This window comes from Pelodiscus sinensis, chromosome 1, assembly GCF_052426305.1.
Source record: "Pelodiscus sinensis isolate ZL-2025 chromosome 1, ASM5242630v1, whole genome shotgun sequence".
In the NCBI taxonomy this organism is placed as follows: Eukaryota; Metazoa; Chordata; order Testudines; family Trionychidae; genus Pelodiscus; species Pelodiscus sinensis.
The window spans coordinates 95,328,219-95,351,817 of NC_143052.1; the positions used below are offsets into that span (position 1 = coordinate 95,328,219).

The window sequence follows — 23,599 nt, forward strand, 5'->3', positions numbered from 1 at the left end:
TCAGCTCTCCCGGGAGGGGGAGGAAATAGCCGCTCTTGCAACCCTTCTCGTTGGTGGGGTACAGTCTGTCCACCGCAGGAGGACCGCAGCCGCCGGGGCTCAGTGATCCGAGTTAGGTGTTTACGGGACAGCCGGACTGGAGCTGCCTGGATCGATTCTCTACGGCTTGACGTCTCAGGTGCGTCAATACGTCACGATGTGGCGAATCGAACGGACATTGGTCAAGCCCCTTTCCTTATTGGGCGGGAGCCGTGCCCATTGGCCAGGCGTGAGGGGCGGGTCACCTGTCTCCACTGAAAGAGCTGAGCGGAGCAGGGGCAGACTATTTCCCCACTGGCGGGGGGGGCAGTCGCGGTCCATTTGCGCACTGGCCGAGGTGGAATGGGGTAGCGCACGCGCGGGGAGGGGGGGCACGTGCGACAGCCCCGTTTCCCGTTGGAGGGGGGGTTCGCTGAGGGGCACGCGGCCCGTCACGAGGGGTCTGTGGAGATGAAGGACGCGCCGGGGGGGGAGGGTTTAGCAGCGGGGACTGGGCCGGGAGGTGGCCAGATGAGGACTCGGTGCGCCCGTAGCTGCGCCTGGTGGGGCTGCAGGGCCGGGGCCGCGCTGCGTCCATCCCGCAGCTGAGCCCTGGAGCCAGTCGCCTGGAGCCCCGCTGGGCTCTGGAAAGCAGCTCGTGACGGGTTTTTGTTTTCAACGCAGCTGGCCTGGCGATGGCCTCGCCCGCTGCCCAGTGTGCATGGCCCCTGCTCCTGACCTTTGCCGTCTGCGTGGGCTCTTCCTGCACTGGTGGTGCCTTCGCCCCTCCACACCACAACTATTGCGTCATTGGGGCTGGCCCTTCAGGCTTGCAGATGGCCTATTTCCTCCAGCGTGCGGGCCGGGACTATGTGGTCTTTGAGCGTAGCCATGCACCTGGCAGCTTCTTTGCCCTCTACCCACGCCATCGCAAGCTCATCAGCATCAATAAACGACACACGGGCAAGTCCAACAGTGAGTTCAATCTTCGCCATGATTGGAACTCCCTTCTCAGCCATGACAACCGATTGCTCTTCCGACACTACTCTCATGACTTCTTCCCTGATGCTGACACCATGGTGCGTTACCTTGAAGACTTTGCTTCCACGTTGGCGCTCCGAGTTCAGTACAACACCGCCATCATCCATGTGAGACTGGAGAAGGACTCGCAGTCATGGAATGGCCATTACTTCATTCTCACAGACCATAACAGCCAGAACTACAGATGCAGGTAACCAGCAAAGTAGGCTTGGCCAGCTACGCAACTTTTCACAAGCCTAGTACATAGCTGCCTGTTGGGTTATAGGTGATGCCAAATAATTATTGGAAAGTGAGCAACATGACACTTGATTGAGCAACATCACGCTGAACCAGTTTAAAGTGCTGAGAAGTGTTATTTCTATTCTCATATGAAAGGCATTTCATTAAAGCAACCATTTTAGCATAAAACCATGAAAGTTTTGAGTCTGAGATGATCTGATTCTAAATGCTATTATGTGTTTCCAGATGTTCTTTAGGAGCCCGAAACTGGACCAGCAAGTCAGGATTGAGGTGCATTATGTGGTGGATGGATTTGGGGCAGAAATGGAGTAACATGGTGCTAGAAATTAGGAATGAGGGGCTGTCAGAGAGTTGTGAAGACGGTTCAGAACTGGAACAGCAGACAGTGCTGCCAGTTGGGATTATCTGATATTCCTTTCCACCTCTTAGATGTTGCCCTAAATTAAATAACAGCTGGAACAGAGGGCCTGTTAAATGATTCTGCATGTTTTATTAACATCTTGAGCAGTGGTTCCCAAACTTTTTGGCATCATGCCCCCTTTTTGATTTTTGAGAGACCCTCGCGCCACCTCCCCCCAAAAAATAGCAGCAAAACTTGTTGAGCCCCCCCCCCCCCCAAAAAAAGTAACTGACCAGGGAAAAGGGGGAGGCTGGGTCGCCTCTCGCCTCCCTCTTCCCCCCCAGAATTTCTTCTTGCCTCCCCAGGGGGATACACACCCCAGTTTGGGAACCCATGATCTAGAGGTTAAACATCTCTAGTCTAGCACCCTCAGGACCTGACCAGTGCTGAACCAGAAACTTGCTGTACCATGGGTGATCAGTGTTATCTAGCAGAATTACCAACACTGTCACTGCTTACTAGACTCTTAGAAGACATTTAGGGGTAAATAGAGCTAAATAACAGCACAGAACACTGAGAGCCAGGACTAGTGGCTGTAAGCAAACTTTATGGGACTATAGGAAACTTGGCCACACTTGTGATAAGTGGACATCCAGCTAACTAAAATCATGCCAGGCCACAGATGTCACTGGAGAAGAGTGAACCGCTCTTGTCTGGCACAATCTGTTGTTTATTTTTTTAATTGAGATATTTTCTGTCCGATAATAAAATGATAGAGCATTGCATTAAAAGGTAACACATTTAAAATGTCTAAAAGGAAATACTTTTTTGTGCATGATATAATTAACCTGTGAAACTCACTGGCTCTGGATTTTTTTTAATATAAAAAGCTTAGGGCGACTTGGAAAATTAGACATTTATATGTATAACATCTATAATGGCCTTTGGACTGTTGACCCTCATGGTAAGGAGAATAAGCAGATCACTAACTGAAGTTGGAAAGATGCTTCCTCCCGTGCTACGTAGTGCTAAGCAGTGCATATACATTGAACAGCTGGTTCAGCATGGCAGGCTGCAAAACATTACCCAGAAACAGATAGCAGTAAGGTAATCTGATACTGCAGGAGATGGGATAGCAGATAAAAGCTTATGTGGCAATTCCTGTGTTCCCTAATGTTGACAACGCCTTCTCTTTACAGTGTATTGTTGGTAGCCACTGGAACATGGGTTCCCAATGTGGTAAACTTCCCTGGCTCAGAATATGTGGAAGGCTATGAATCTGTGTCCATCAATCCAAAGGACTTCGCTGGCCAATCTGTGTTGATCTTGGGCCGGGGCAACTCGGCCTTTGAGACAGCAGACAACATTCTGGGCGTCACCAATTTCATACACATGGTGAGCCGTTCCCGTGTTCGCCTCTCTTGGGCTACCCACTATGTTGGAGATTTAAGGTATGTGGTTGCTCTCTTCCCTAGTTTTAATGGGAATTGTATGTTAACCAAGTGAAATTGCTGTTGGCTGATTGGTGTAGCAGACTCATGACTTGGAGGATTAGGAAAGGGCTATAGGCCTTTCACCATTAGGCTGCTGTTTTAACAAATCCATGTTTGCAGTTACTGAAAGTTGTCCATTTGATGGCTTTTCAGAGACTTCGGTGAAATGAATTGGTAGGGGAGTCACCAACAGTTCCTAATGGAAACAGTCATAAAAATGATCATCATTACAATCACTAATCGGCCCTTTGTTTGCTGTATCATGAGGGAGGCCCAGGATTGACTGGCCCATGGAGGCTAGTCCCTTAGTTAGAGCATTAGCTCAGGAGACCCAGGTTCAATTCTTTGTTTTGCCACAGATGCCTTCTGTGACCTTGAACAAATTATTTAATCTCTCTGCCTCACTTCTCCACCTGTAAAATGGGGATAATAGCAGTGCCTACTTCATGAGGGTGTTGGGAAGATTAACATGTTAATGACCATGAAACACTCTGACACTGTGAATGGGGGCTATGGACTGAATGGAGACTGAGCTTTCCTTTTATTGCCTCAAATGTACACCTCACAGCAGCATGAAGGAAGCTTGCCCTGCCACTGTCCACGCTGTCCCTGCTTGGGTGGTACATAAAGGATTCCTGTCTCCAGCATTGTCACTCTGGCATGCCACCAGCACCAAATTCCGACAGCCACAACAGACATTGATTGTGGAACAGCTATAGTGTGCTTCGGGACAAGAATAGTTGAATGTGTAATAAACTTGTCGGCTGTGTCTAGACTGGCCACTTGAATTTCCGGAAAAGCACTGACGATCTCATGTAAGATCGTCAGTGATTTTCCGGAAATACTATGCTGCTCCCATTCGGGCAAAAGACTTTTTCCGAAAGACTTTTGCGCAAAAGGGCCAGTGTAGACAGCACAGTACTATTTTCCGCAAAAAAGCCCCGATTGCGAAAATGGCAATCGAGGCTTTTTTGCGGAAAAGCGCGTCTAGATTGGCCACGGACGCTTTTCCGGGAAAAGTGCTTTTCCAGAAAAGCGTCCTGCCAATCTAGACGCGCTTTTCCGAAAATGCTTTTAATGGAAAACTTTTCCGTTAAAAGCATTTCTGGAAAATCATATCAGTGTAGACGTAGCCGTCATGTTTTCAGTAGCAGATTTCGAACCCCAGATCCCTCCTTTTTCTTATATTTTTCCCTGTTCCTCAGAGCCATTAACAATGGTCTCCTAGATACATACCAGCTGAAGTCTTTGGATGGGCTTTTGGAGGGTGACTTGGAAGATATGGCTATTGTGAAGGATAAGAAAGGGAAGCTGCACATCACTCTCAAGTTCTATCTGGAGAACAGCAACAGCAGTGCAGATGCAGAATCCATCACTCTCCCACAAGATGAGCTGGACAATTTTGCCCCTCGGGCACCTTATGACCGTGTCATCCGCTGCCTGGGCTGGAAGTTTGACTTCTCAATATACAACAGGTAAGGGTAAACCAGGGCCTGGAGGGGGCAGGAACAGACACAGAGGAAATATATATGTGGATGTGTGAATTTGCATGTATCACTGCCCTCTAATAGATGGGAGGTCAGACCTAAGCAAGTGGAGTTGTTTGAATTTGCAGACCTGCTTCCTTGGTTCCCTGGGGAGAGGCTTATGTCTCAGGAGCTGAAGACCTTGAGTCCCTGATGTCCCATATGCATTGTCAGCTGGTGACTGCATAAGAGGTGTACAGATACAGATGTATATAGCAATGTTCTGTTCTTCATCCTTCAACACACATTCTCTTCCTCTGCTTTATCTCATAATAAAGTCTGGACGTGATATCAGTAATTCTTCTTAAATGGGTGATTACTGTGTCAAGTGGCTCAGGCCCAAATGTGACCATCCCAAATCATCTTGAAATGGATTAAGGACAGTGCTTTTTTTTGTGATGGCGCTGCCCAGTACACAGTACTGCACCTCCAGACACAGTACCGGCACCTCCAGTCAGAGCTCAACAACTTTTTCCCCTGGAGTATCAGCACCTTTCTCCCCCTCCCACCCCCCCCAAAAAAAAGAACTGATTATGTATGTTAAGGACCAGTCAACTATCTGGTAAGCAAATGCTTATCAGCTAGTCAGTTGACCAGTCGTGTCGACTAGCTGATTCTTCCCCCTTGCTGCCTCTATCAGATAGAGGCAGCAAAGGGGGAGGGGGGGAAAAGGGGTACTTCAAAGCGGCAGCATCACACAGCTAAGCTGGGGATCTGCTGTGCAATGCTGCCGCTTTGAAACCTCAAGGTGGCGTTTCAAAGGGGCAGCCGCCACACAGCTGATCCATGGGGTCAGGACCCTGGGTTCCGGGGAAATGCTGCACGGAATGGGGGTCAGCTGGGGACTCCCCAGCTGACCCCAGCCTCCATGGCTCTGGAATGCACAAGAGCCTCTGCAGGGGACTCTTGTACATTTCAAAGCAGGCATACCCACTTGCAGCCTGGAGTCAGCAGGACTTCCCGCTGGCTCCCGGCTGCACAGGGTGTACTGCATTCCTCCTTTGAAATGTACAAGAGCCCCGAGTGGGGCTCCTGTACATTTCAAATGAGGAAGTGCTTGTCAAGTAGTCAATGGAAATTCTATCAACTACTGGACTAGTCAGTTAACCACAATTTAACATCCTTAAAATGGATATGCTTGATTTCTAACAAAATTCTCTCTCTGTGCTACTGGCTGGAGAAAGGAATGAACTCTTCTGAGGATAATGGGACCAGGAAGCGAGATCTTTCAAAATGACCAGAGCATAACCTGTGCTCACCTGGCATACACACTCAGCAACCCACCCTTAAATCTCTCTTTCCTGACTGGCTTAATCTGCTCTTTTGTGCACCCAGATCTCTTAGACTGATGCCAGGGAAAGGGAATAAGAAGAAGTATCCTCTCATCAAACTCAGTTATGAGTCCAGAGGAACCCAAGGGCTCTTTGTTCTGGGCACTGCTAGCCACTCTGTCGACTTCAGGAAATCTGCTGGGGGCTTTATTCATGGATTCCGATATACAAGTAAGTGCTGGATGTACGGAATGGACAACCGTTAGGAAAGAAGGGCTGAGGTGTGAAGGAAGAATTCATAAGCTAGTGGTGAATTAGTGAAGGCAAATGTTACTAAATCATCTTCAAACTTTAGTATATCACATTCTTGTTGTAAGAATGCGTATGTCCAGTTTGCAGTTGCATCGCAAGGCATGGAGCAGAGAACAAGCTATGGAAAAGATTTTGGGCCCATATCTGTCATCTTTAGTTGTATCTTTTTTTTGTTTTGTCTTTGTTTTCCTGTCTCCTGCCTTCTATCTCTTATATAACACAGTACATACATTCTTGATATCAGGATCCTGTCTTGTGAGTGGTTGTGGGTGAGAGGTCCATTTTTGTGGAGCAAAAGGTTACCAAGTTTTGAGCAGAGGACTTAATATTTTTTGCAAATTCTCATTCTTGAGAGAGACTGCCACTCTAGTGAAATGATTCTCTAAAAGCCTTAAGGAAATTCCTCTACTTTCCAGTCTGCTAGGGTCACCTCAGCCTTCTGAGGACTGCCCACTCTGAGTAACCCTGGGGGGAATTCTTAGCACTGATTTGGAGTTCATGTGGTTTGCTATAGTCTAGTATCTATCTTTTTTTTGTCCTGATGCTGCTTGTGTCCTTGTTGTGCGAATCAATATATTAAAGCAGTGGTCCCCAACCTTTTCAGGTTGTCGGGCGCCAGGGGGCGTGGCCGTTCGCCCGCCGGGCGCCAGGGGGCGGGGACACTTGCCCGCCCGGGGGCGGCCCCCCCCCCCATAGCCACGCGCCCGGGGCCGGCGCCCCCCCTCCCCCCGTAAGCGCCATGGGGCCAGGGCCGGCACCGGGGCCAGGGCATGCGCGGCGCACCCGGGGGCGGGGGTCAGGGTCGGCACCGGCACCGGCACGCGCGGCGCACCCGGGGCCGGGACCGGCCATGCGCCCGGGGCTGGCACCTGCCAGCCCAGATTGCTCCACGGGCGCATGTAAAGAGCCCGGCGGGCGCCATGGCGCCCGCGGGCACTGGGTTGGGGACCACGGTATTAAAGGTAAGAGCTGTATTTTAAAGTGAGCCTTTTCTTTCTTGCCTTGCTGTCATAGCGCGTGCTGTCCATCACTTGTTGGAACATCGTTATCATGGAGTCCCCTGGCCATCATCAGTTTACCCCATTACACAACTGACCAACTCCATCATCAAACGGGTCAATGAGGCTTCTGGACTCTACCAGATGTTCAGTGTCCTGGGTGACATAATTCTGCTGAGAGAGTGAGTGAGTAAATAGTCCCTGAACTCTACTCCATCAATAGGTCCCTTCTCTTTAGAAGCTGAAACAAACCAAAACCTGCTGAAATCAAAACTGTGTTCCTGCATTCTCCCTGTTGAAAAGCATTCAATGAGATATGCTGTCTCTATTTTGGATGGGGAGAAACTGGGCTTAAATTTTCCCTACATATATCCCAGAGTCCCATGGCTTGAGACTCCAGCTCCATGAGGTGCATTGGAGCTCTGCTCCCGATGGCTCCAGCTGAATTTAAGCCCCAGGGAAATAGGTCCCTTGCTCTGGAAATAATGGAGTCTTGTAATAGGATATTGAGCTTTTTAAATGCCTGCATCCTTAGGTCTGGTTCATACCAGATGAATAATAACTTAGTCATTGCCATCTGATAACTGTTCAGTAGCCTCAGCCTATGAGGATATCTAGGGTGCAGTGTAGCTGCCTTGCTCCCTTGTTGGCTGATTAGATTGTTCCTTGTAGAGAAATCTCATGAATGTGATTGTGGCTCCTAGGAATGCCACAGCATTTGAATACCTGGAGGAGTATCCAGTTGGGATCCTGGCAGAGCTGGAATTGCACACAGGGAGACAGACCCACAACGGGCTCTTTGTTGTTATCATGGAGTATGGGAAAAACTTCTCTGGGGCTGACAAGGATGTCTTCTACTACAACCGAGCAGTGGGAGAGGCACAGCATGCCTGGCAATCTAACTTCCTGCACCCTGTTATTTATTACTATAAACGACTCCCCACAGGTAAGCTGACCAACATCTTCCTCACTCTTCTACCCTGACTATTCTGTAGGTACAAGATGGAAAGTTAGGGATGGATCAGGGCAAGAGAGAATTTTGAGTCCATCACAAGACATCCTCCCCTGCTTCTTTGAAGTCACTCCCCCAATGGCATACTAGCCACTACTGTTGGGACTCCTGGTATACTTGTTAACCACTCCCCATCTGCGTATATCCATTTGTTCTCTGTTGCCTGATCCTTGTAAGCCTTTTGGGATAGGGATCATCTCTTTGTACAGCACCTGGTACATTGGAGCCCTAGTCTATGACTAGGGCCCCTAGACCCTATAGTAGTACAAATAATGGTAAGAATACAGAACAAGAAGTAAGAAGGAAAGTTCCTTTGGAACTCATGAGCACTGCTATTCAATGAGCACTGCTCTTCAATTATCCAAAAGACATCACTGATGAGTAGTGTCCAACTAGCCAATTAGCCCATCATAAGATGGGATTTTCAGGTCTTCTCTCCTGAGCTCGCGCTCTCTCCTCCTACTGCCTCCCCCTCTCTCTGTCTCTTTTTCTTTCTCTTCTCCCTCTCCTGCCTCTCACTCTCCCTTTCTCTTCTCCTCCTCCTCCTCCTCCTCCTGCCTCTCTCTCTCCTTCATCTCTCCCTGCCCCTCCTTCCCCTTCCCCTTCCCCTTCCCTCCTGCTGTGGCGCTTGGCTGAGTGCTGCCTGCTCAACTGGACTGCCGTGAGGAAGGGGGGGCAGGGTGGTGACGTACACGGCCGAGGGTGGGGCCATGTACGTCACCGCCCCGTCCCCCTTCCCCTCCCACCACGGGGGAGCCCAAATGGCCCCTTGCGCTGCTGGCTCCTCCGGCAGCCCAGCGGAAGGGCGCAGCACTCAGTTGAGCACCACAGCGGGAGGGGAAGGGGGGGCTTGAATGATACATTGGCAATTGCCTCTAGCTCGCCTCATCTGCAGCACTCAACTGACTTTCCAAAGGAGGGCAGGTTCATTATGGGGAAACTGAGGCATGGAAATGGGTGGCACCTTGCCCAAAGTCACCCCGCTGGAAAGTGGTAGACCCAGGTCTGCTGAGTCCCCATCCAGGGCTGGACATGCGCCCCTCAATCAGAAGGGGCCCCTCCCGCCCCTGTGGCGGCCCGGCACAACACTCAGCCCAGCCGCCACGGAGGGAGGGGAAGGGGGGCTGGGACGTGTACATCACCACCCCCTTTCCCCTCCCCCGCCGGGGCCCGGCTGAGGGCTGCAGTACTCAGCACCGCGGCGGGAGGGGAAGGGAGAGCGGTGACATATATGGCCACGCCCCCTGGCCGTGTACGTCAGTGCCCCGCCGCCCTTCCCCTCCGGCAGGGGCCCAGCTGAGCGGTGCAGCACTTGCCACCACTCAGCTGGGCCCCGGCTGAAGGGGAAGGGGGGCGGGGTGCTGATGTACTCCCTTTCCCCCCACTTGTCACTCCGCTTGCCACTGCTTGCTCCCCCACCAGGGCCCGGCTGAGGGGTGCAGAGCGCCGCGGCGAAAGGAGAAGGGAGGATGGGGCGCTGACGTACACGGCCAGGGGGCGTGGCCGTGTACGTCAGCGTTATAGACGCACAGGCACTGGGTGTGTGTGTGTGTGTGTGTGTGTGTGTGTGTGTGTGTGTGTGTGTGTGTGTGTGTGTGTGTGTGTGTGTGTGTGTGTGTGTGTGTGTGTGTGTGTGTGTGTGTGTGGCAACTTCCTGCAATATCTTTGAGAGATCATATTGTATTAAGTGCATATTAAGTGCATAAATGGTTTGTGTACCATTGTGGGTTAAGGATTGCATCCATTCCATGGGAGGGTGTGATACAGAGGGACTCTCACCGCTTCTCCAGTAGAGAATGATTTAGGGAAATCACTCAGATTATAACATCTCAAGAGAAGTACCATTTCCTGAAGGCTCGCATATTCTGGTTCCATGCTACAAACAAATAAAGGACTTTTGTATAAATAGCCCAAGCTTAAACTGATTCAGGCCCTTCATTCTGGTCCCTGATCTAAAGACTGATATGAACTATTAACCACAGGAAAAACCAGTTGTGAGGTTAGAAGGAGTGGCATCTACTAATTCTGGCATGGGTTACAAGAAAAGAGAGTATGATTAATAATAACATAAAGCCTAAGCACGGTTTGACATGATTGGTTGGTTCTTCAGAGAGATCAGAGCTAAAGTAGCAATGGTAGGTGGTGTGTGTGTCCGTCCGTCCCTCCCCTGAATTGGAAAAGTATAGGGTGCTTCAGGGCAGGAGTGAGAGGCAGTGACAGAGCTAAGAGCGAGTCCAGGACTGGCATGGCTGGGATTCGTTCTGTAGATCAGAACGAGGTGCAGTGTCAGAGTGGTTGCAAGTGTGGGTGAGCAAGGTTTGGAAGTTGAAATAGCTGTTGCAATATTAACTTCCCATCTCTTTGAGGTCTCCCAAATTCCATTTTGATTCTGGAAGAGGAGGACAAAAGCATATTTTCTCCTTTGTTAATATGATCTGTTCTGTTAACAGAGCGTGAGATGAGGCGCCGTCCTCCAGATTGGACTCTCCCCCGCCCAGATGCTGTCCATCATATTGTGGAGGATTTCCTGACAGACTGGACTGCCCCAAATGCCCATATCCTCCCACTCAGACGCTTCCTAGAAAATTGCCTGGACACAGATCTGCGCAGCTTCTTTGCAGGTAACATGGATGCTAGCTGCAGATAGGAGATCTGAGTGAGAGAGAATGTTATCAGGCCAACAGATTAGTTAACATAAAAGATCCCTCTGGTTACTGAGCAGCTGGCAAATCCTACTAACTGTCTTCATTTCTTTGATACACTCCATGAAACAGGAAGAAGTGCTGGGTCATATCAGGAGCTCATCCGTTTCAAAGTAGCTTGTAATCTTAGGGTGCGTCTAGACCACACTGGCCACGAGTATTTGCGCAAGAACTCTGACTTTGTACTGTACAAAATCAGTGGTTCTTGCTCAAATACTTCGATGCTCCCGCTCAGGGATAAGCCCTCTTGCGCAAGAATACTTAAGCAAGAGGGCCAGTGTAGACAGCCAAGTTAATTTCTTGCACAAGAAAGTCCGATGGCTAAAATGGCCATCAGAGCTTTCTTGCACAAGACAGCATCTACACCGGCACTGATGCTTTTGCACAAAAGCAAATCTTTTGCACAAAGGCACATGCCAGTGTAGATGCTCTCTTGTGCAAATACTTTTAACGGAAAAGTTTTTCCGTTAAAAGTATCTGCGCAAAATCATGCCAGTCTAGACGCAGCCCCAATGTACCCAAGAGTGTAGGGACATCAGGGTGGCCCTTGGCAGGTCCTGTTGCCTCAGAATGTATGGGTATGTCTAGACTACATGCCTCTGCCAACAGAGGCATGTAAAATAGGCTACCCGACATAGTCAATGAAGCGTGGATTTAAATATCCCCAGCTTCACTAAAATAAAAATGGCTTCCGCGCTGTGCCGGCTCAGCTGATCATCAGCACAGCAAGGCAGTCAAGACACGGATCTGTCGCCAGGAAACGCCTTTGTTGACTGCTTCCTTATGCCTCGTGAAATGAGGTTTACAGGAGCGGTCGACAAAGGCGTTCCCTGTCAACCGATCCACGTCTAGACTGCCTCGCTGTGCCAACAATCAGCTGAGCCAGCACAGCGCGGTGGCCATTTTTATTTTAATGAAGCTGGGGATATTTAAATCCCCACTTCATTGACTGCTGGGTAGCCTATTTTACATGCCTCTGTCAGCAGAGGCATGTAGTTTACACATACCCTGTGGTAGGTGTTGATTCAGCATCCCACAAGCTGCAGCTTCCTTTCTCCATCTGAAATGAGCTTTGTGCTGACACATACCACAGCTGCTTTCCATTGGGAATGGTATGGACAGCTGGTGGAATGAGAGATGAGAACTCTGATACCAAATCTGGAAAACAAGTCTCTCACATTCTAAGCTGGAGAATGGGTTGGGAAACCTATATATGAATTTCATGGGGCCACAGAGAGAAGTGCCTCTGGGTTACCAAGTAGAACCACCAGGTTTCAATCTCAAATTCAGTTCCTCTCTGAAATTACAAATTACAGGGGTGGGGGGGGACAGAATTAATTTCTGTAAATTAATCAAGCCAGGATGCTTGGTAGAGAAGTTGTCATTCACTGTTCCTGACCTTTATCCTTTTGATTCTGAATAATTGACATGTTGGGAGATCCTGAATTATTAAGCATGTATAGAGTATCTCAACATGATCATTTTTATTTTCATTTGTAGAATCCTGTTTCTTGTTTGCTCTGACTCGCCAGAAGCTGCCTCCTTTTTGTCAGCAGGGATACATGCAAATGCAAGGGCTTGTGGGTAACGAAAGACTTAGGCGCCATGCAGTAGAAGCCGGCCTGATGGAGGACTATACTGTTATGCACTCTACAGATGCACTGTTTGATAGACAGAGAGATTCACGTGACCAGTTGCTGAAGGATTACGTGATACCAGGTACTCCCCTACATCATCTTGTGAACACCAAGGATGAACTTTAGGCTCTCTCAGTTCATACTGAAACCTATTGGGACTGTCGTGACAATAATGTAACACACATCTGCAGCAGGATTCTGACCTCTTTCATGTGCCACTGGCTCCCTGTCCATCCCTCCTGCTGTTCACATATTGCCAAAGACTAAGGATGTTAAGAGGCGGGTAATTGGCAAATCGTGTAGCTGATACAAATTGTATCAACTACACGATTAGTCAAGAAGGGAAGGCGCTCTGTCCTGGATCGCGCTGGGTCCGGGACCTTCCCCCCACTGCAACTCTGCATCTTAAATGTTAGTAAGAGCCAGCCAGCTACTACTACATTTGAAATGCAGAGCCGCAGCAGGGATAGCTCCCAGACCCAGCACAAGCTGGGACAGAGCCAGGCTTGCTCAGTGTCAGCTTGAGCCGGATCCAGCAGCCCCCATCCATGAACAGGGGCTGCTGCGGAGCAGCCTGTGTTTGTGGCCAGCCTGGGCCACTGTGGACAGGGGCTGCTGGTACAAAGCAGCCCCTGTCCATGGTGGCTGGGGTTGCTTGCAAACCGAGGCTGCTCTGGCAGCAGCCCCTGTCCATGTGGAGGGTCTCAGCTCCCCTCCTGGGCCCGCTGCGAGCCCACCACGGGCATAGGCTGCTTCGTAGCAGCCTCCCCTGTTCTCCCCTCTCCTCTTCCCCTCCCCACCCTCAGTGCCACTGCCTAGAGGCAGCAGTGGGGGGCAGGCAGCAACACGTAGATGGTGCTAGGGGGAACCACTTTTAAGCTGGTTCCCCCTCAGCACTGGCTCCTGTTTTCCACCTCCCTTGATGCCTCTGATACAGAGGCAGCAAGGCAAGGGGGGAATGAGAGTAGTCGACTTGACTATCTGATAAACGTGGGCTTTTTGGGTAGTTTACTACTCAACTAGTCACTTACATCCCTACCAAAGACCTGCTCAGATCTGTTGTGACTGATGCTGTGAAGGCCAAGACTATAAAAGGGTTAAAAAAAAAAAAAAAAACCTGCTAGATAAGCTCACAGAGGATGGATCCAACAACAGCTATTAGCGAGAATGGGTTGGAATTGTGTCCCCAGCCTCTGTTTGCCAGAAGCTGGAAATGAATGACAGGGAATGGCTCACTTGATGATGACATGTTCTGTTCATTCTCTGTGGAGCACCTGGCACTGGCCACTATCAGGAGACGTGATACTGAGCTAGATGGACCTTTAGTCTGAGTGTGGCCAGGTCCCTTGAGCAGCAGGGTGGCTTAGTGGTTAGGTCCCAGAATTAGCTGACTGGGTACAACCCCCTACCGCTGGTGACCCAGGCATAGGAACTCCGGCCTATTACCTGAGTATAGTTCTTAAGTTCGAGGCATGGTCCAAAGGCTACATCTAGACTGACAAGATTTAGCGCAAATACTCTAAACGCAAGAGTTTTTGCGTTTAGAGTATTTGAGTAAGGGAGCGTCTATACTGGCATGTGCCTTTGCGCAAAAGATTTGCTTTTGCGCAAAAGCATCCGTGCCAGTAGCCGCTCTCTTGCGCAAGAAAGCTCCGATGGCCATTTTAACCATAGGGCTTTCTTGCGCAAGAAATTGGTGTTGCCTGTCTACACTGGCCTCTTGCGCAAGAACACTTACCCCTGAGCAGGAGCATCAGAATATTTGTGCAAGAAGCACTGATTTCATACAGTAGAATGTCAGTGTTGCACAAATACTCACGGCCAGTGTAGACAGGCAGCAAGATTTTGTGCAAAAGCAGCCGCTTTTACGCTAAATTTAGCCAATGTAGACACAGCCTAAGAGTCCAAATTTTTTCCTCCTCTGTGGGGGTTCCTCATAGGTTCTCCCCCTTTCCTTTGAGGGGTGAGATTGGAGGCTTACATGCCCTGAGGGCTGGCCAAGTAGACAGGCTCCACCTGGGGGGTCCTGCACACAGCAGAACCAGCTCCTGTATCCTCACTGGTCAGCCCCTAACTGAGCCATGGTCCTTCCTTTTATACTCCCTCCAGGCCTGGCATTGGCTACAGGTGAAGCGGGGCAGAGCTAGCTGGGCCAAAAGGCTTTGTTTAACTCCTGTACTGACAAGCTCTCCTCTCTTCACTTCCTCACACTGACCCAGTGTGGCTGTTCTTATGGGACCATTGTGCTCTAGAGGATAAATGAGAAGCTGGGATTCATTGAGGCTTCTCCTTTTAGCTGAACACTTCACAATGCCTGAAGATAGTGTTGCGTTTATCTTATGAACCAATGTCTGGGGAAGCAACTGGGAATCACAGGTGTATGAAGAGAAAGAGAGAAGAGATGCACAGATGCTTTTGATGTGACAGTCACATTTTGAGGACCAGTTGGAACCTCTTCATTCGATGCTGGGTCCAGCACATTCTTGTGTATACTTGAAGATTTGTATGTTCAATGAATACAGAAGCAGTACCTTCAGAAGCAACATTTTTCCTGCACTTTGGTGGAGACAGCTAGGTGCATGCCAATATATTTAGTTTTAGTGTAGGGCAATATGATGTCACTGCCTGACAGAGGTCCCAAAAGCCACCCCACTCTCTCTAATGATGAGCAGCTAACCTGGGAAGCTTAGGCCCAATGTGAGCTGTCACTAGATTGGCCCTGCTATCCTTTCTGTTACTTTAATTGGTGGAGTTGGTATTCCATGCCTGCTGCTCCTATTTAGAATAGATAGTCCTTGTATTTTTTTTAGTGCAAATAGGAGAGATATTTTGCTATGTCCTTCCAAAAATCTTCTAGGCTGTGTCTACATTGGCATGATTTTACGCAAAAGCATTTGCTTTTGTGCAAAAACTTGCTGCCTGTCTACACTGGCAGGGAGTTCTTGTGCAAGAACACTCTGTGTGAAATCAGTGCTTCTTGCACAAGACCGATGATGCTCCCGCTCAGGAATAAGCTTTCTTGTGCAACTGTTTTTGCGCAAGAAAGCCCAATGGTTAAAATGGCCATCAGAGCTTTCTTGCGCAAGAGAGCGTCTACACTGGCACGGATGCTCTTGTGCAAAAGCACATCTCTTGCGCAAAGGCACATGCCAGTGTAGATGCTCTCTTGTGCAAATACTCTAACACAAAAACTCCTGTGTTAAAGAGTATTTGTGCAAAATCTTGCCAATGTAGATGTAGCCCTAGTATTTTTCACTCTAGTTAAAATGTGTATTCTAGTTTTCTTCCCAGATGTTCCTATTTATAGCTTTCAAATGTTGCATGGTAAATTGTGCATATCAATCAAATGGAGACAGACCTCTGTCACTTCCTGGAAACCACTAAGCAGGGCAAAATGGTAGGAGTTTGAGCTGATTCTGCCTGCATCCCCATGATTTCTGTGAAGTAGAGGAGGGGCAGACTGGAATTAGCTTCCCACTCTCCCTATATCCATAAGAACATCTTGCATTTGTGCTTCCTGCTAAGATGAATGGAGGAAAAAAGGTGGACCTTATTAATTCCTTCCCATCAGCTGTTTCCTAAGTATTTCCCAGGGACCTCTTAAACTTTCTTGGTCTTTCTATAAAGACCCAGTTCCCATAGCTTTTTGCTGCTGGAGTTTGGGGAGCAGTTGAGATAAGCGAGGGACTGAAAGGTATCACTTTTAACTGGAAGCACTGGAGCCACGTCTACACTTCAGGCTTCTTGCGCAAGAACTGTTTTGCGGAAGAGTACTTGTGCAAAAGTTCTTGCGCAAGAGCGCATCCACACTGCCATGTGCTTTTGTGCAAGAGATGTGCTTTTGAGCAAGAGCGTCCATGGCAGTGTGGATGCTCTCTTGCGCAAGAAAGCTCTGATGGCCATTTTAGCCATAGGGCTTTCTTGCACAAAAACTCTTTGCTTCCTGTCTACACTTGCCTCTTCCTGATAGGGAGCATCAGAGATCTCATGCAAGAAGCCCTGTTTCCTGATGCTATACTGTAGATTCACTTGTGCAAGAACGCACATGCAGTGTAGACAGCTGGCAAATTTTTGCACAAGAACAGCTATTCTTGCGCAAAAAGCCTGCAGTGTAGACATAGACTGGATGAAAATGTTGCTGCTATCAAAAGATCCACTTAGTAGCTACTATCAAGTTGATTGGGAGAAATAGGGTTGGCCTTTCACCTGTTGTAAATTGGTATTGCTCCACTCTCTTTAATGCAGTTACATCCATTTACACCAGCTGTGAATCTGGCCCAGAAAGAGGCCATTGAAAAGTCTATATTCACCAAGCAGCCCCCACAACTCACCATGGGATTCTTACATGTGGTCTGTCCAAAGAGAATGGAATTAGGAAGTCCACTGAACACTGACAGACCTGTCTGACCTAAAGGTTCAGTTTTGTTGTCGGGGAGACACTAAAACCAAGAGCAGATCCACTCGACATGTGTACACACGCATCTATCTGTGCACACACGGTCAGAGCATCCTCTTCTCTTTCACTGTAGTGTCCCACACAAAATCCTAAGGCTGTCAATTCCTAATATGTGAGTTGCCTAAGAATGCAGTTCTGTTCTGAAAAGAGACTAAGAATGGCACTTTCTTTACTAGTTTGGTCCCTGTTATGTGTCAGAATCAGAAACACCTGCATCTGAAAGTGTTACTGTTTATTTCTGCATGTAGAGCCAGCAGCTGAGAGAATGAGCAAGATTAGATATGAGCCAGAATCAATAAACAACACAAATTCCAACTTAATTTCTCCCATTGTCCCTCTGGGATCCCAAGCAGGGATGGTAGTTAGGAAAATCGCTCTGTTCATAAAGTAGAGAGGTTGCATCTGGATGTCACACAGGAGCAATATTTGCAAACTACCATGGTGCCATTTTTGTAATGACTTTTCAGAGCATAATTTCATTTTAATACTGATGCCATTTCTCTGACGTGAATTACTGCCTGTTGTAATTGGTTGTACGTATTTTATATGGCTATTCTTCCAGTCCAGTTACAAAAATGTTTGCACTGCTTCCACGCTTGGTTTTTTAACCCTTTGGTCGGGGGACACCAGCTGTACTGATTGTATAGGGAATCACGGTGCTGTTAGGTGGGGTTTTGCTTTACGTAGCAGGTATTTGTGTTACTTCCTGTCCCATCCTTATTTTTGACACTTGCTATCTGGTGTCCCAAGCAAGGTGTCACGGGGCCAAGCCCTCACCAGGCCCGGGATGCGCTTTGTGAGCAGGGCAGGGGCACAAGCAGCTGGCTCTGGCCCAGTCCCGACCCTGCAGCGGGTGAGCACAGCGGAGCCAATCCGCAGCCGCGGCTCACGTGGGGTGAGGGTGCTCTGCTGCTGGTGGATGACGACAGCCGGGCTATTGAACAGCCCTTCTCCGCAGCCAATCAGCACCCAGGAGCCCTCCCCTGTTTGCAACCAACCAAGAGCTAGTTACCCGCGGATAGTGTCGCCAGCCAATGAGCTCCTAGGATTAGACAACAGCGAGCCGGAAGTCGCTGTTCAGGGGCCGATGAGCGCGCGGCGCTGAGAGAGCGGCTTCCCTCGGCCAACCCGGGGCGCAGGACTCCTGGCGCGCCTCCTCCCTCGCCACAGCCAATCCGCTTCCGGCAGCCTTTGCGTCACTTCCGCCGCCGGGAAGGTGAGTCGTGGGGCATCTGAGGAGTGCGCTGCCGGGACCTAGCGTGCGGGGTGCGCGTGCGGGCCAGGGCCCGGGAAGTGGGCGGGGCGCTGCAGTGGCGCGGGGCGCTTAGGGCACAAGGGACCACAGCGCAGCCGGGCCAGGCAGCAGTGCGAGAGGGGCGGGTTAGTATTGTGCCAGCGCAGCCCGGGGCACCGGTGAGGCCTTGGAGTACTGTGGGTTAGGCTGGCCTAGCAAGGGGCATAACGTCACTGGGAATGGGGCTGGCATGGAATGGGGGGCACAGTGGGCTGAGAGGGAGGGGCACTGAGGGGCTAGCATGGCAGAGATGCGGTGGCAGGGTACGGGGAAGGAGCATGGGCAGGGCTGGCATGGCAGAAAGAGGGGCATTGGCTTCACTGTAGGAAGCAGGAGGAAAGTAGCAGCAGCAGCATTCCTGGGCTGGAGAGTTGTTGAGAAGCATAATGCCCGGAAATGCTCCTTCTCTGCTCTCCTTTTCTCCATGGCATGGTTGATCCAAAATGCCTTTTTTCCTTTCATTATACAGATGGCTCAGAGGCTCATGCTGAGGAAAGTTCTATCCGTCACCCTCCAAAAGCTCTCTGTGCCGCCTGTGTTGATCCTTTCCAGGGTGTCAGGAGCACCATGCTACCCTAGATCACTTGTCCCTCTTACCCAGGTCACTATGCCTGCTTCCCTTAGAACGTTTTCTACTACACCTGTCTGCAGGGTCACATTTAACATCCAGGATGGGGCTGACTTCCAGGACAGAGTTATGAACAGCCAGAAGCCGGTGGTGGTAGACTTTCATGCTCAGTGAGTATTAGGTGTGGAGTCTTGGGTCCCTCCTTCTTTTCTCTTTATATCCTGGAAGTAACATGCTGTCACTATGGCTTTGGGCAAGTTGGTTACTTTCCTTTTGCCTAAGTTTCTACCTCAGTAAGGAAGGATAAAAATGTCTTTCTATCTTTCTGAAGTGTTTTTTGATCTATGTGGGGAAAAAATCTGACCTCATATAGCACTATGCTTTAGGCAAGTTTGCTGGTATACCTACACTGGCAAACCTTCCTAGTGGAGACACAACTGCTACAACACACACAAGCACTTTTGCTTGTGTTTATACGGGTTCCTCATTCCTCCCTCTCTCGCCCTCCTCCCCATACCTGTGCACCTTTGTTTCCATTTCCTTCCATGGCACTGTGTGGCCCCATTTTCTCCATATCCCTCATTATCTCCTCCACCCATTCTGAAGCATTTCCTGACCTCCCCTTCATCAGGATTTCTGTATGCCCCCCATTACTTTCACCCCTCCTGCATATCCCATTTCCCCCCTCCGCCATATGGCGGGAATTTTAAGTGCACTCTTATTATCCTTTTTCTCCTATTCTAGAAGCTCTGTATATCTCCATTTTCCCTCCTTACATAACCAGGATTCCTCAGTCTCTGTTCCCAAACACCCAGGGTTCTGTTTCTCTCATTCTCTCACAAACACTAGGGATGTTGAAATGCATTTAATTAAGTTCCCGTGTAACTGCTGAAAAAATCAGCAGTTACACAGTTACAGGCAGAGGCAGGCAGCTTCCCAGGAGCCAGTGCATGGAAGAAGCCAGCTTTTAATCTGGCTCCATGAGTACTAGTTCCCACCTGCCCTCTCCTCTCCTCTCCTCTCCCCTCTTCTCTCTATTGCTTCCTCTGATACAGCCTCTTTTAAATCAGCTCCATGCCTACCAGGAGCATATATGTAACTACACTTTCACATTCCTCATGCACACACACTATTTGTGCACATTGTTATTTTCTCTGCTGTTTCACTTTCTGGGAAAGAAGTCAGTCAGGATGTCAACATGTTAAACGCTTGGGAGAATGAGCAGAGATGAGATGTGGCATGTTATTCTGGAAGGCCTTAATGCCTGCCATCAGCCAGGTTTTTTGAGCTATAGCACTTTCAGAAATGCTGGTTACTGTGTAAAAGAGCTGGCAGGGTGTCATGTATTCCCCATTTTGTTCCTTCCGATTTTCCAGATTTGCTCCTTCCCTCAAATCTGTGGGGTTCTGGCCATTGATTCCTAGAAGGTTTGCTGGAATTGATCGGGTGCAGATCTCAGAAATTTGCTTCACACCTCAAAGTGTTGTAGCAGCATAGTTACATTGCTCAAGGGAGTAGAAAAACCACATTCCTAACTAGCATAGCTAAGCTGACAAATCTTCCCTTTCCCCCCCACCAGTGCAGCTATATTGAGAGAAGAGTTGATATAACTGCTGTTGATATAGCTATTGTCATTCAGGGAGGAGGTGTTCCTGTACCAACAGAAAATCTTCTGTCATTATAGGCTGCCTCTGCACTAGAGGACAATGCTGGCCAAAGTGCTATAGTGCGGATGTAGCCACAAACACAGAGGAAAAACTTTTGAGTTTAGCATTTGAGTTTAGCATGAGGTTATAGCAAATTTGGCAGTAAGTATGCTACCAATATCTGTATACAAAACATAATGCTTGTGTAAGTCACCAAGATGTTAACATAGATCGTGTAACTCATACCGATTCATAGGCTCTGTGCTATGCCCAGGTTTTAAATGATCCCTTGCAGGCAGAGATGACCTGTACTTGCTGATTGTGGGAGACGGGGCACACTAGAGGTTTGGGCAACCCCACCAAACAAGACCCCACTTATCCTCAGCCTCCCTTCCTGGAAAGTAATGCCCCTTCCTGCAGCTCCTAGCTGTTGCTCCTTCCTCTCCCCACAGGGCTATGCCAACTGGCTCTTCAAGCAGCTGCCAGGCAGGGAGGGGGCCCAGCCACCCCCTGTGACTAAGCAGGATGGCAGAAATCTGGGGGGTGGGATATGACTCCATCCCTCCTATACACATGCATATCACACCTTTGCTGGCAGGAATCTTGTCAGTGTGCCACATTCCTAAGGGGGCTCAGTGTTCACTCTTCTTTAAGGGTGGCCACATGGCTTCAGTGCTTCCAAAACTGAGCATCCAGGCTCCAGCAAACCTGTTTCACTCTGTGAGCTCTGCCCAGTGAATCCAACTTGGATACTCCTCATAAGTGATATTTCCTGTCTTCCAGAACCAATATACTTCAGCAAGTATTTGCAGTGACACCAAGCAGCCTTTTCCAGACAGAGTAGGGTTTATTAGTCAGCTGTAACACAGCATTGGAAAGTCTTAAATTAGTTTGCACAGGCTTGGCCAGTACGATTAGCCAGGAAAGCAGCTATGGAATCTCTTTTCACTTTCTCTCCATGAAGCAGCTTGTATCCTAGCATCCTGTCATTTCTTGGTCTGTTGTCTTCTTCCCGCTGAGTTTGCATATTCAACTTGCTGGAGTTTCATGTGGTGTTCCTGTGGATTAGTGTTACTGTTCAGTTGCGATTCCCATAGTCTTTCTGGATCCTCCACTGATATGGGTCGATATCAGCCAGTCCTTCAGTGACCCATTCACACTGCCCCAGAGAGTTAGGTGACTCAACACCTCATTTCTCCTGCTCTGCACCTATGGGGTAACATACTCATGTAGGCAACTGCCATGTATATCATTCATAAAAATATTTCAGAAGATTCCCATTTTGTCGCAGTAACAGAATGAACAAGCCTAAATTGACTCTTATGCCTTTTATTTACTTATTCTAAATTATTAATATTACATAGCCTTTTTCAGCCCATAGTCTGACAGTGACAAACGCTAGATTCTATTTTATTGCTACCTTTTACTGCCCCATTGTTGAGCTCACTCCCATTATAGCTCATAAAGGTCTCTCCTTCCTGTGTCAGAAATATTTTTCCTAGCACTAAATGTGCTGCACAAGCTCGTTATGTTTTCTTTATTGACAGGTAGGCCTCAACAGACAACTGGCACAAATTACTACATGAAAGCTGTGTATTACAAGAGATCTGTGTTCTTCAAATTGGTCTCCATGCAATTTTAAAGTATCAGAGAGGTAGCCGTGTTAGTCTGAATCTGCAAAAGCATCTAGGAGTCCTGTGGCACCTTATAGACTAACTGAAGTGTTGGAGCATAAGCTTTCGTGGGCAAGTGAGTCTTTGCCCACGAACGCTTATGCTCCAACACTTCGGTTAGTCTATAAGGTGCCACAGGACTCCTCAACGCTTATGCAATTTTAAAGTAATTCCTAAATTCTTCTCTTATTACCTTTGTTTCCTTCAGCTACTACGAGTTCCCAGGTGACCGGAAGTAGTTGCTGAGAAGTTCATAGCTTCATCTGTAATCTTTATATAATGCCTTTTTGAATGCTGTTTGCACTTCAACTTTTGCTTGTACCAACAAGTTGGTATTCGCAAAGGCTTTTTCTAACATCAGCAAAATCTCGATCAGCAATGAAAATATTCCAAGATGTTATCTGCTCAATTATAGTAATAGTAATAATTTTCTGTCTCATTTGTGTCTGGTGGCACCTAGTGGCCCCAAGCAAAATAAGGGCCATCTTTATGCTCTGTGTTTGTACAGAACCAAGCACAGTCTGAACTACTCTAAATCAGGGGTCTCACACTCATGGCCTCGGGCTATCTGCAGTTCCACAATCCAGTTCGCATTCAGCTGCTGGCACTTGAGCGCCTGTGCCCCAGAGGGTGGTGTCCATACCCTTCTCCCAAGTCCAACCCCTGCTTTGCGCTCTCCCTCATCACACCCCTCTCTCCAAGCTTCCTCCCCCGAGAGACACAGCCTCAGATTACCGGGGTGCCTGGTGTGGGGCAGCAGCAGTGGTTGGGTCCCCTTGTACTCACTACAACCGCAGGGAAGCGGAGCATTGCAGCAACCTCTGCTTTGCCACCGTCTCCTAGGCCAATCCAGTTGATCCGCTTCACCATGGCATCGGGAAGCAGAGTGCCCCAGCCCCAGCGTGGACTGGAACATGGTGGCAGCGTGGAGCAAGCTGCTGCATAGCATTGCTTCTGCCATGACGGGGGAGGAGCATGACACCTTCCTGTTCAAAAGACGGTTGGGGCGGTTCCCTTATGGGCATGCTTACTGGACTAACAGGTTAACCAGCACACAGCCCAGCTAGAGCAGCCCAGTTGAGCCTATTGAGCGGAGAGGCAGTGAAGTATGCCCTGCCTGGAACAGGGGGCTGCTCCAGGCTGGCTGGGCCTGCCATACCACGGGTGGAGGTCTGCCCCAGCAGTAAGGCAGGCCAGTTAGCTGTTTAAACATATAGTTGTTTAAATCCTCTGGGACTGGCAGGTGGGCCTGGGGGACACGTGGGGTGGGAGGCACACAGGCTGGCGTGTTTGCGCTGGGAGTGGGGGGGAGATAACACATGGACATCCCTTCCTGCCCCTCTTCAGAGAAAGGTGCCTGCTAGCCCAACTG

General features: G+C 49.1%; 2 protein-coding genes across 6 annotated transcripts in view; both read left to right on the plus strand.

Moving 5' to 3' along the window:
• On the plus strand, positions 1-19,081 carry FOXRED2 (FAD dependent oxidoreductase domain containing 2). 4 transcript variants are annotated; one of them, XM_075937756.2, is made up of 10 exons: positions 1-178; positions 703-1,249; positions 2,839-3,090; positions 4,338-4,607; positions 5,994-6,160; positions 7,256-7,421; positions 7,944-8,185; positions 10,702-10,872; positions 12,454-12,672; positions 18,005-18,121. In XM_075937756.2, the coding sequence occupies exons 2-10, from the start codon at positions 714-716 to the stop codon at positions 18,052-18,054; spliced, it is 2,073 nt and encodes a 690-aa protein (XP_075793871.2). In that variant the 5' UTR covers positions 1-178; positions 703-713; the 3' UTR covers positions 18,055-18,121. The 4 variants fall into 4 exon arrangements, with proteins under 4 accessions (XP_075793871.2, XP_089637578.1, XP_075793874.2 ...); XM_089781452.1 differs by lacking the exon at positions 1-178 and adding an exon at positions 267-376; XM_075937759.2 differs by lacking the exons at positions 1-178; positions 18,005-18,121 and adding an exon at positions 18,992-19,081 and having other exon boundaries at positions 427-1,249.
• The window catches only part of TXN2 (thioredoxin 2), a 17,916-nt gene continuing 12,438 nt past the window's right edge, over positions 18,122-23,599 (plus strand). The window contains exons 1-2 of one of the 2 annotated variants that reach the window (XM_025190000.3): positions 18,122-18,262; positions 18,810-19,078. In XM_025190000.3, coding sequence (XP_025045785.1) covers positions 18,810-19,078 — 269 coding nt within the window. In that variant the 5' untranslated portion in view covers positions 18,122-18,262. Of the gene's footprint in view, positions 18,313-18,809; positions 19,079-23,599 lie in introns of both variants that reach the window. The other variant, XM_025189999.3, reaches the window with a different exon arrangement.